At 42.5% G+C, this 12422-nt stretch overlaps 2 protein-coding genes across 4 annotated transcripts; one reads left to right on the forward strand and one right to left on the reverse strand.

Moving 5' to 3' along the window:
• Window positions 1–67: 67 nt before the first annotated feature.
• On the forward strand, window positions 68–5254 carry LOC118420893 (organic cation transporter protein-like). 2 transcript variants are annotated; one of them, XM_035827958.1, is made up of 12 exons: window positions 68–365; window positions 547–697; window positions 969–1072; window positions 1411–1565; window positions 1851–2019; window positions 2599–2743; window positions 2852–2970; window positions 3144–3278; window positions 3386–3465; window positions 3871–3973; window positions 4455–4667; window positions 4979–5254. In XM_035827958.1, the coding sequence occupies exons 1-12, from the start codon at window positions 97–99 to the stop codon at window positions 5043–5045; spliced, it is 1710 nt and encodes a 569-aa protein (XP_035683851.1). In that variant the 5' UTR covers window positions 68–96; the 3' UTR covers window positions 5046–5254. The 2 variants fall into 2 exon arrangements, with proteins under 2 accessions (XP_035683851.1, XP_035683852.1); XM_035827959.1 differs by having other exon boundaries at window positions 2870–2970.
• Window positions 5255–5390: 136 nt separating this feature from the next.
• LOC118420894 (phosphotriesterase-related protein-like) lies at window positions 5391–11993 on the reverse strand. Of its 2 annotated transcripts, XM_035827960.1 has the most exons (7): window positions 11809–11993; window positions 9614–9779; window positions 8390–8574; window positions 8072–8227; window positions 7616–7780; window positions 6513–6727; window positions 5391–6238 (listed from the first exon to the last, which is right to left on the reverse strand). In XM_035827960.1, exons 1-7 carry the CDS (start codon window positions 11828–11830, stop codon window positions 6104–6106), a joined length of 1044 nt encoding a protein of 347 aa, XP_035683853.1. In that variant the 5' UTR covers window positions 11831–11993; the 3' UTR covers window positions 5391–6103. The 2 variants fall into 2 exon arrangements, with proteins under 2 accessions (XP_035683853.1, XP_035683854.1); XM_035827961.1 differs by lacking the exons at window positions 9614–9779; window positions 11809–11993 and adding an exon at window positions 9056–9137.
• Between the last annotated feature and the right edge of the window lie 429 nt (window positions 11994–12422).

Here is a 12422-nt window from a genome sequence, read left to right on the forward strand (position 1 = left end):
CACAAACCACAAGATAAGTACTGTCTTTGTGCTGAGTAGTGTTTGCAGTTTAAGTTTCTTCTTCAAACGTCAGTTGATTTGATTTGAAGTACAGCAATGTTGCCGTTTGATGAGATTTTAACCCGGTACGTCGGAGAGTTCGGCTGGTACCAGCGCTGGGTTATGTTCCTCATGTGTTTCGCTGAGATCCCCGTGGGTTTCCACATGTTGTCAGCGGTGTTCCTGGCCAGCAGCCCCGGCCACCACTGCACTGTGCCAGGCCTGCGGACCGTGGAACAGTGTCGGCCTGTGGGGGACGCCCTGGACATGAGTATTCCCTGGACAGAGAACGAAGAAGGACGCCGAACTTACAGTAGATGTGAAAGGTAATAAGAAGTGTCACATCATAACTAAAACTCTATATCGCAAAAAATATCATTTGTCGTGTCTTTTAAGACGTTTGGCAAGGCTCGAGTGTTCCCAAAGGTTAACGTTTTTGCGTCTTGAATGTCTCTTATATAGCTGCTGCATTAAATCTATATGGTTTCTTTACATCACTGTGTTTAGGTACAACCTTCCTGATGGAAGCTTCAACATGAGCTCCGCGGACTTCTGGCAGAGCCACACCCCCGAGAGTCTGTCAGCCGGCGGGACCATCAGCTGTGACAGGGGGTGGGAGTACGACTGTACCACCTTCACGTCTACTATAGTTACGGAGGTTTGTAACGTTATGTGTTACAGGTAGACATGTTTTCAGTTCGACCGAAGTCGATGGTTGAAACATATCAAGCGTATCCTGTCCTAGTACGCTAAGACTAACAATACAAATCGTGTTTGCTGATGAATGTGTTGAACTATGGTTCAAATTTATCATCACTAGGTTCTTTTCCTTTCTACACCGTAATGTAATTGTCGCATAAAAGCTTACTATAGGGCAATACAGAATGCGCTCTCTAGTCGTCTTGTCATACCTTGTTTTGTTTTCCCAGTGGGACCTGGTGTGTTCCAGTAATTGGTTAAAACAGCTGACCACAGCCCTGTACATGGTGGGAGTGCTTTTCGGAGCGGTGGTGTTTGGGGACATGGCGGACAGGTATACGTACGGTATTTTTAAAGAACAATTTCAGTCTTGTGTGGAACTGCAAACTCAAAGTCGGAATACTTTGCAGTAAGGTGTCGACAATGACGGTAATTTCAACCATTCAACAGTGTCAATACAACTGCCGTCTAGTCACGAAACACATTGTCAAACTGCCTTAGAGTATCCATTACAACAGTATTACAATTCATTGTATCTCACAGGACTGCGGTAGGTTTGCAGCATATCGCAACGTCCTAAATTGAATTTCTGTTACCCTTGACTTTATTATGGGGATACTTGGCAATTTCAGTGAGATACCTTTACCCAATGTCTTTTTCACGACCCTATAGGTTTGGACGCCGCCCTGCCTACCTCCTGTGTCTCCTGGTCCAGCTGGTGTTCGGAGTGGCCACGACGTTCTCACCCAACCTGGTTCTCTTCGTCATCTTCCGCTTCTTCGTGGGCGCCGCCACGTCAGGGGTCATCATCGTGTCAGCTGTCATGGGTCTGTCCTTACGAGATCTTTAGACTAAATCGCTACCACGTTTGTGACAGAAACGGGTCGTTAGGAAATCATAACGATTTTGCCTCCCGAGATCTGCTTGAAGATTATGTTATCATGCATCTTATTAGCTTCGCCCAACATTGTCTTGTGCAACCGATGTTAGATGAGATAGAATAGAAGCTTTCTCAAAGCTGACAATAGCAATGGTCCTGCTTGATGGCAAGTGGTAGATTACGTCGGAACGACTGGAATGTAAGCTCTGCTTTACCGGATGATTTTACTCAGCTGCGGAGTTCGTGGGTCCGTCGGAGAGGGTGAAAGTTGGGGTGTTACGTCCGGAGTTCTATGCAGTAGGGGGGATGATCATGGCGGGAATCGCGTACGGGATCCGAGACTGGAGACTTCTACAGCTCGCCATCTCACTACCCAACCTGCTGTACATCCCTTACTACTGGTAACGCTTTACATCTCTTACTACTGGTAACGCTGTACATCCCTTACTACTGGTAACGCTTTACATCTCTTACTACTGGTAACGCTGTACACCCCTTACTACTGGTAACGCTGTACACCTCTTACTACTGGTAACGCTGTACATCCCTTACTATTGGTAACGTTGTACATCCCTTACTACTGGTAACGGCTGTACATCCCTTACTACTGGTAACGCTGTGCATCCCTTACTATTGGTAACGCTGTGCATCCCTTACTACTGGTAACGCTGTACACCCCTTACTATTGGTAACGCTGTACACCCCTTACTACTGGTAACGCTATGCATCCCTTAGTACTGGTAACGCTGTGCATCCCTTACTACTGGTAACGCTGTACATCCCTTACTACTGATAACGCTACAGATGGAAAACCCCTACTACTACTACATCCCTTACTACAACGATGTAACGTTATATCCAGTCTTTTCGCACATGCGCTAGAAACGGAATCGAGTCGAAGGATGCTTAAATGCAAAAGCCAATAGCGGCATGACAACTATCGAAGAAACATCATCATCCCACCCCCACCCTCTTTCTAGGTGGTGCCCCGAAAGTCCAAGATGGCTGCTGTCACGTGACAAGGCCAAGGCTAAGGAAATCATCTTGAGCATGGCGAAGACCAACGGTGTGATCCTGCCTAGTCACGTGCTGGAGGAGGAACTTGGTGAAGACCCCGTCACAAAGGTAGGAAAAAGGAACTCTAACCTTTGGTAACGAACTGACATTCTATCATGACTAAACTTCGCAATCATTTTTTTTCAAATATCACAATTTTCCATGTAATGTTACTAGTTTGAAATGTTTGCCCAGCATGTAACAGGGCAAGAAGAGACACCGAGAAATTACACCATCCTGGATCTTCTGCGCACGCCCAATATGAGAATCAGGACCCTGATCATCTTCTGCATTTGGTGTGTTCATCATCATTATTTCTCACCGCCAGCTTCGAAACCTAATGCATTTGATTTCATTTCGACATTTACGTTTCCTTCAACAAGAACATTTTTTCTTGAATTTGTTAAATAAAAACAAGTCGAGTCATATAACAAATTTTTCATCATATATTTCTTATTCATCTCGTCAGGTTTATCAACAGTTGCGTGTTCTACGGTGTATCTTTAAACATCACTGACCTGAGCGGGAACGCGCACGTGAATTTCCTCATCTCCTGTGCTGTGGAAGTTCCCGCCTACGCCTCTCTCCTGTTTCTGCAAGAACGGTAACCCGGTAGCATACCTGAAGTCTACTTTTCTGTACAACATACACGCGTAAGGTATGTTCCCTAAACGAAAACTGTGTTTAATAGGTTCGTCATCTATTTTTCAGTTTTGGCAGGAAGGTTCCAGTGTTAGTGTATGAGCTGTTGACTGGAGTGGGTCTGATCATCACCGCTGCACTTCCTGCGGGTTAGTTTATAATACTCTATATAATCTCAAGGCTTTGGCATAAAGAATTATGTGCAAGTGAAAAATATTTTGGCTTCTTTGCGAGAGTTATTTCCCAAAAGAGATACTTGCTGTCACGCCGTTTAGTGAGAAAAATTCACCAAAATCAAGTTTATATTAGTATATTAGTCTCTGAATAACATAATATAATAGTATATGACAGCTTTTGCCTTTGTGTATTGATTAATTTTTTTGACTGAGAATGTGACTTCGGATAATTAGTTAAATATAAAGTATTTGTTTGTTTATTTTGGTATTGGACCTTTGGGAAGAGCGGCTGGGACCGACAGGGCCACCCAGTTATGTATGTATATACATGTATGTATGTATGTAGTTCCAGTCTTTCCTCATGATGTTTCTCGACAGGAAGTGTGCGTGTGACTCTGGCGATGATCTCTAAGTTCTGCATCACGGGCGGCGCGCAGGGGGTGATGATATACACCGTGGAACTGTTCCCTACCGTCACAAGGTAACAGAGAGTACTACACTATACTGAAGAGAGTATTACACTATACTGAAACATAGAATATTGCATCTAATTTCCTCACTGTATGTGCCCAATTGCCTATTGCTACCAGATGTGACCGTGATGTTGTCTACTTTGAAGTTTAAGGAACCAAACAGAAATGGTTGTTAGCATCGTCATTAGTATATCCGATTGACGATGACAGGGTCATATTACTGACAAACTCTCGTCATAACAGGATGCCTCCACCAGCCTTTCCTACGGGGGTACGGGGATCGTACAATTTGGCAAAAAAATCGGGAAATTGGCCAGGGGAGTCAGTCCATGCTAAGGTAAATGTTTCCCGCAGCCGGCCAACTTCTCTGGTAGCAAAACTCCCCTTGCAAATAATTCTCCCTATAATAGCCAGTGCAGTCAGTCTGGTAGAGACTAGGATGAACAATCGGTTAGAAGTAAAAACACCCAACGCCTGACATCCCTGCAGGAATATCGGGATGGGTTCCTCCTCCATGTCTGCCCGTATCGGCGCCACCATCTCGCCTTTCCTGTGGCTCCTAGCGGATGTGTGGCGCCCTGCACCGTTCCTGCTCTTCGGCGTCATGACCATCGTGGCCGGGCTGCTGTGTATGCTGCTGCCGGAGACCAAGGGTGAACAGCTGCCGCAGACTCTGGAGGATGGGGAGGAGTTCGGGAAGGGGTGAGAGGAGCTGAAAGGCGCAGATCCTTTTTCATACTAGTCACAAACACACGCAAATTACCAATTTCGTTTTCTGATAGGCTGATACTAAATCGAAAAGATTAGAAAGAGATGAAATACCTTCTACGTGTATAGCTGATTCTATAGATGTAGATGTATCTATTAGATTCTATAGATGTAACAAAGTCGACTTCGACTCGTCAAAGGATCACAGGATGAGGAACCTGTTGTGGTCATATTCTGATGATTCAATACTTTGAATCCGTCGTATATTCGCACATTTTTTCTTAGCATACTCTTTTTACTTACAGATCGGTGCGTAGAACATGGACCAAGACTCTCAGGCTGCTACGACTCAGGAAAACAACCGTTGCCTAGCTGTGTGGAAAGTGCAATCTGGCGGTTGATTTTAGGATAGCATACTCGTTCTTGTCACCTTTGTAACAAGAGTCAGGTAGCAGCGGTACGTTGAAGGCTTTACAGGGTTTATGAATTCAATAAAAACGAATACTAGTTATTAGAAGACATCTACATTTGCTGCATTAGGATACGCCCTCCTGAGGATTTTTAACCTCCTTGCTGCTACTAACAAAACAACGTTGCAAATAACCGCCGAGAAAGATAAATGATTGGTCGAACAAAGAAGACGTACCATACGTAATGTCGCATGAAACGTGTTGTTGGAACCATTGTAACAAAATACGAGACAATTACATCCAATTGTGTTTTTTTTTAGTTTTATTGAAATTAGAACGGTTAGGATATTACAATAACAGAAATAACAAGAGTTCTACGACCTCATACCTTCACCGAGTTGTTCTTTAATTGCAATGTTTTAGCAAGTATGGAAGGCACCTAGTTTAGTACATTAATGAATCGAAATGTTGATTTCTATATAACTTGAAAATGTCAGAAATATCTGCATACAATGGAGATATTCACATTTATCTACCATACATTATATGTATAAGTTACTGGTATGAATTACAATCATTTACCATTAATGTGCAATACACAGCATCATGCAAATCAGGTCAATTCTATCTACTAGTATCAATTCTCCTCTCACACCAATTTATATCATATAACGGGTATGAAGTTCCTGTAATGTAGCACAATTGAGGTAATTATATATACTCTTCTCATCAGTATTGTACTAAGGAGATAATCTCCAAACAGATCCTACAGTGCCATAAGATAGTATCAAAGCTGGCCAAGGAGTATAGCCGGCCAAAGGGAGTCAAATGGGCACCGGAGGGTGGGTTTGATACTATATTACGCCACCATGGATCTGCTTGGAGATTACTAAGGGGACTCTAGTACAGTACCAACTCGCGCAGGTCACAAACAAGTTAAAGGTAACGCATATCAATACGCGTAACTGTTAAAAGGCTTTTACTTAAAGACTGTTGAAAGGTCACTGTTCAAAGGTCAATTTACTTAAAGACGAGCCATTGTTTGGGATTCTCAACGAGGATCTTGTTGATGTCTTCCTGGGATATTCCTCTGTTGAGCATCATGGGTACAACATTCAGCAGGATGTGGGAGTAGCCGTGGCCACCGTAGTGCATCTATAAGCAAAAAACATTCTTCGTCATTTTCATATACAAATGTACATCATTTATTATAATCGCTCTACGGATTTGGTGCTGCCAGTGTGTCAACATCTGCATACTTGCCACTAAGACCCGTGATTTTTTTTTCTTTTTTATATAATGTTAAACATTACAATGTGATGAATTAGATGATCTATCCATAGATACTCGTTATTCTATCAACACAGGTGTACAAACAATAGAGGAAAGATAAGTGACAAGCGGACTTTGGAGCCTAAGGCAAACACACCAGTCGATGTTTGGTGTCCACATCGTGAGAGATGACAACTTTGTCAGCATGTCCCTCCTCCAGCACCTGGCGGATCATTTTGATCCTCATGGCGTCGTTCGGCATGTCTATGTCTGCCCACTGGCAGTGGGAAACCTCCACCCCGAAGAAGTCCCACTCTAGATAGCTGCCCAGCGAGGCAAACTCCAGAACGTCTTCTGTCTCGAAAAACGTACCTGTGTTTGGGGACAGGGTATATGAAGCCGTATTGGAAGATTGTTGACAATAAACAGGTTACTCTATATCAATATTTATTTCGGATATAAATCAATATAACTACGATCACTGTGCTCCTTTTTTATCACAATGCGTCCTTTCTGGCCTTAAAATGGTATTATCTGCATAATTGATTTGGGGGTTGCGTGTCTGTGTTTCCGACTCTGTAACTAAAGATCCTCATGCTGGCTTGCCATTGAATTTTGTATGTTGTTAGGTAATGACATACCAAGGAAACTTTTACAGGACCTGCAACCCCATGTTAGAGTGGTATAGTCCCTGATACCACCTGGCCAGACTAGTCTGATCGCGTGGGGTTGAATGACCTGAATCTGGGTCACGCGGTGTGTCTTTGTGTTTAGATAAGGAGAGGACATTTCCAAACAATCAAGACAATCAATCTTCATGTTTATTTCAGGCCTTTTAATGAGGCAATGTAAAACAAGAAATTTACGAAAGCTCAAATTGTGTTGTTGTCCTGTAATTTTGGTCAAATTCCTTTTTGGTATGAAGATAGTTTATATCGATCATGATTTATATAATCATATACCAATTATGCAAATGTACATCTAACCTGCATAATCAACGAGGAAATCTTGTAGAACTAATGTGTCCAATGATATGACTATTCATAGCATGTGACATTTAAACTTGATAATTGATAGATACAAATTATGCAAATGTGCATAATTAATGAGGAATTTCTATAATACCAGTGTTTTCCAGAAGATTTAGACTTCAATACATTTTTGCATAAAAAAATAATATCTAATGTAGGTATAAGGTCTTCGAACTAGTCTTGTTCTCAAGTTGTATGTGAATCTAGAGGGTATAGAGCAAGAACTTACAGTCAAGATGGGACATCACTGTTGCGCCAACATCACCGCCAGCTTCCTGTAGAATACGGATGATCTCAGCAGGCGAGTCGGTGTGGGTTCCCGGGTGGATGATGACAGGACAACCTGTCTCACTCTGTGCGATCGCTGCGGCCTGGAGAACTTTCCTTTCATTGTCTAAAAAAACAAAAACGCGAGATAGATAATAAACTTCAAGGATGTTCCTGTCCTTTTTTCCAAACAGGAATTATTATCATTTGACCGATTTTTTTTCGTACTTCCTTGGAAGCAATATGACACAATAATTCATGAATAGATGGATGGCTTAGTTATTAAAAAGAATTTTTATGGCCACCTTGTGGCTCTCCAAAGTGATGTTCGTTTATTGTTTGTCTCTCTTTCTTTGAGAACGCCACGTCGCCAACACTATCTTCGAACCCCCCGTGAAAGATGTCTCAAGTTTGTCACCTGTTATCGGCCAAGAACAGCCGATCTCCCCGATCACCCCACACCTGACGTCAGTCCCATCAGCCCCCCGGGTGATGTCGTTGACCATGGTAGACACCAGCTGTTCTTGTGTAAGGCTGTCCATGTTGGAGGGGTGGGTGTTAGCCGTGTAATAACCTAAAAATACAAATATGAACACATCAGCAAAGTCGTTTATTCTACAGTCTAATATGCTACGGATTGCCGTGACATTTTACTCGTTTCATAACATCTTAGTGTTGTATGTACATGTCCCTTCTCTGGCTTGGCTTGGGTTATGCTTCAAGAATTATTTCCAACCTGTGCCGCAGACGACATTCACGCCCGTTGCCATGGAGATTTTCTTCAGTTTTCCAACATCCCTGCTGATCCCGAGGGTGGTGCATTCAACAATGGAAGAGCCTCCATTCTGTCTGAAGAAGTTCAGCTCTTCCACCATGTGATTCTCCTCCCCATGGAAATTGAGGTTTTCTAGAAAGTTGTACCTTGATTGAAAGATAGATAATATGTGAGTCCAGCATAGAATTGGTGAAAAGTGGTAAAAAAATGGTGAAAACTTGTCCCATTGTCCTCAAGTAAATATTGAGGGGCGTAATTAAATATTGTACATGTATATATATATACGTGTTGTCGCACTGCGATTATGACTTCAGTGGCGCCTAGATGCGATCGCAGCTCGAATGCCGAGGCGCATGTATATGCGTGACTTAAGAGTAAAATGGGGTGAAATGAAGACCCATTGTAAAAACATGGAAACGAAACATCAATTCGCCCTTGAGATGGCAACAACCTCCTTGGGCGGGCAGAGCAGTACTAAATCCATATAGTCATGCTCTTCCCAGGATTTAACTAAATTATTTAAATAAAGTAGCTCCGCCCATACTTTAAATATTGCACATACAGTGTTAATTTGTTGCCGAGGTGGCAGCACAATTTTGATATGTACCAAAGGACATTATATCATACCTTAGGTTTTTGTTATGGAGTCGTGCACGTCCGTGCATTTAAGACACCTTTTACCAAGGGTGCTCATTGCAGTGGGGTGAATCCTTAGGACCCCCCCCCCCCCCCCCACTGCAAGGAGTCTCCCCTGGTAAAAGGTGTCCCCTTTAATAGAACAATCAAAGTATCAACTTAAATCATATCTTCACCAACGTTCACCAATTTGCCGGATTCACTACAAAGATGTTTGGGTGTAAACATTAACGTCATCCGCCTTCAAACAATCCCTAGTCCAAGGAGGTTATATCACATGTGATATAACCTCCTTGCCCAGTCCAAACCAGTCCAATCCGGTTCCCAGTTATTTAAGAAGATTACCTGTTGATTTGCCAATGGCCAGGTCGCTGACCTTTGTTTTGTTGACCAACAAGGAAGGAATTGGCCGGGAGTGGGGGTATGCCATTTTGCTTTCCTTCTTCCCATTCCACAACTACGCCCTGGTGATTCTTCTACTTCTACTTCTACATGATACAGGACAAAGTCGCGTCCAGTTTCATTAATGTTGATTAAAAAATAACCTACGGATATTGTTTGATGAATCCCAGATTCTCTGGATCCATCGTGAAGGACACATTGTCCAGATGCGGAGCATGCCAGGACGGCTCGGACCAGTAGCAGGAGAAGTCTGCCACCAGGTGTTCATGTGTCAGGGTTTTACCCAGGCTGGCTGGGTCAATCCAACCGCACACTGGAACACAAGTCAGACATGTCACACTGAAACACATTATAGTCAGACAAGTCACATTGGAACACAAGTCAGACAACCAATTCGTTTTGTGGTGAATCCGGCATATCATGTGTGAATGTTAGTGAACATATGGTTAAAATGTAACTCTGATTGTTCTGAGCCAAAGTTAATCTCCAAGCAGATCCTACAATGGCATAAGATAGTACCAAACTGGCCAAGAAGTTTAGTCAGCCAAGAGGTGTCCATTTGCCATGTAGAATCTGCCCCCAGTCGGCTAGAACAAAGGTTATTAACATCCAATTGTTTTCCATTCAAACCCTGCTTGCAGTGTAGGTGCTAATTGCCCTCCTTCCTGTTTGGTGCTAACTTCCAACTGGGACATGTGCTGGTCAATGACTTTGTCCCAGTGTAAGTCGCTCGTAAAATAATTAGCACATGACAACAGGGTGGGGCAGCAACACTATTGTTGAATAGAAATGCTCCTCCCTGTTTCAGTGGAGGCAGATCCCTGGTAGCAAAACACACTCCTAAGCCGGCTTCACTCCTCTGGCAGCTTTTGATACTATCTTATGCTACCGTAGGATCTGCTTGGAGATTAAGCCAAAGTCACCCCTTTCATGTTTACTTTGCAAGGGGTTAAACTTTGAGCAATTATCACATATCCTGTGCTGATTATTCTAGGAAGGGGTGAAATTTTAGTGCTTACTTTGCACAAGAACACAATAGAAAATTCACTGGATGTGTTTCACCGCACTGAAATTAATACCTCTGGTAAAAGGTGTCATAACTGCACGGGCAAGTTCAACTCCATAAACAAAAACAAACAAAAACCTACGGCAATGTTATCATAACTCAATAAACTCAACTCAATCATATCCTTGGGCATATCAAGGAGGTTTGAGGTTAACCTCTTTGAGTTTAAGTTGCGGTGAATCTCGGCTCCAAATTGCCAATGCACCTTTCAGAAATTCAAACAGAATTGTTCACCACTGTTGGAGAAACCGTAATTTATTCATAATTGTTATGTAGGCTCAGACTACTATGTTACAGCATGCAAATGACTTGTCAAATTTTGCTCCCAACTCTGAACAAGGAGGTTAAAAAGACCTTTTTTTCAACCTCCTTGCTCTGAAGTACATGTATTAAAAAAAATAGATTTCAATTTTAGAGATGCCTGCTTCTTGACTAAAATTCCTTGAATTCTTATTTTCAAATATTCTGTTCAAGGGTTGACTTGACCAATCAGGAAAAAAAAAGTTTTACTTTTAGTGAATGAATTGTTATTTCATTCTGAAAAGAAGACATGTTTTGTTGTGTGTTGTCAATTGGATGTTTAAATAGATAGATAGGATAAACAGATTGAAGTTACAAACATATAGCCTGAAACTAAACTAATAAAGAAACTTGCACAGGCCCGCAAACCTAGTGGACACATAGGAGTAAAGAGATACTTTAATAGATTGATAACTCAACCCAGTGTCAGCACACTGAAGATCCCCCCGAGCCCCTGGTACAATGTTTATTGTCGAAACATTACAGATCTGGCGGTGTGGTTTACAAACATGTCTTCGCAACTAGTCTGTGAAAATGAAACAAATGGAAGAGAGACCTTGCAGACAAACCTACTTAAATGGGCACAATATACAGTCTTCATATATACCTTGTAACGTTAGTTGTATTTCGAAAAGTGAACGTAAAAGAATCATGGTACGCAGTTCTAACTCAGTACAAGGTAAGAATGCGGCTTTACTGCATCATGAAATATAACGTTCGACTGCAAATACTAGTAACTAGCAAACTATTAAAAGAAAGCTCGACGAAAAATCGGTAATCAACAGACAATAGGTGTGAACTATTCATCCCTGTCCCTCGCGTGCCACTAGATCAGTACGTGGTAATTGTGTACTTTGCATGTGAAGGAATCGACTTAAAGGCGTGTCCTCGCTAGAAATCTACTGGTTGTGTTTTAGTAACGAGCATCCCCCCCCCCACCCCACCATAATACCAACAATAGTTGCAGTTGACTTACCTGTCTGAATTTTTCCTTTCATGTTTTCTTCACACCAGGCTGACGACTCAAACACGAATGAAACGACCCAGCGATCAACTGACGATGGGGTAAGAGTTTAGTGGGTCACTCAATATTAATGACTGTACTTACGGGGTCACGATGGACTGGTTGCTTTGCATATAAGTGCTCCGCCCACTGGTAAGTATGCAAAGATTTACACAACAATGGCAACACAAGTCTCGTGCAATGTGACACATTGTGACACAAGCGAGGAGAAGTTGAATTTATCCAGCAATAGTCTCATTTTGTATCTGTGAACTGTATCTTTTCATCATGTCTTGTTGTGACCTGTACTTAGCCCGGTGTGGCAAAAATGTGTAATAAAGGTCTTCATTCATTCATTATCTTAGAACATGGCCATCTTTCCTCAGCCAATCAGGAGCGAGTATTTCTTGTGACTAAATCCACTTACTAGTAGTATGGCGTCCCTAGGGGTAGGGGTGTACTAACGAATAAATTGACAAAGTTGGAGACGCCCACCATTCAACTGAGGGCGGGGACGCTCGTGCTCGGGACCCCAACAAACTCCTCGGGTGGGCGGAGCAGTACAAAATCCACATAGTCAGGCCACT

The sequence above is a fragment of the Branchiostoma floridae genome, chromosome 8, assembly GCF_000003815.2.
Source record: "Branchiostoma floridae strain S238N-H82 chromosome 8, Bfl_VNyyK, whole genome shotgun sequence".
Taxonomy (NCBI): domain Eukaryota; kingdom Metazoa; phylum Chordata; class Leptocardii; order Amphioxiformes; family Branchiostomatidae; genus Branchiostoma; species Branchiostoma floridae.

Coding starts and splice junctions, on each gene's coding strand:
- LOC118420893 (XM_035827958.1), top strand. CDS start 97: ATGTTGCCGTTTGATGAGATTTTAACCCGGTACGTCGGAGAGTTCGGC. Junction 366..546: donor ACTTACAGTAGATGTGAAAG/GTAATAAGAAGT, acceptor CACTGTGTTTAG/GTACAACCTTCCTGATGGAA. Junction 1,073..1,410: donor TTTGGGGACATGGCGGACAG/GTATACGTACGG, acceptor ACGACCCTATAG/GTTTGGACGCCGCCCTGCCT.
- LOC118420894 (XM_035827960.1), bottom strand. CDS start 11,830: ATGAAAGGAAAAATTCAGACAG. Junction 8,228..8,389: donor GAATGTCGTCTGCGGCACAG/GTTGGAAATAAT, acceptor TTGTATTTTTAG/GTTATTACACGGCTAACACC. Junction 7,781..8,071: donor CTGTTCTTGGCCGATAACAG/GTGACAAACTTG, acceptor TTGTTTTTTTAG/ACAATGAAAGGAAAGTTCTC.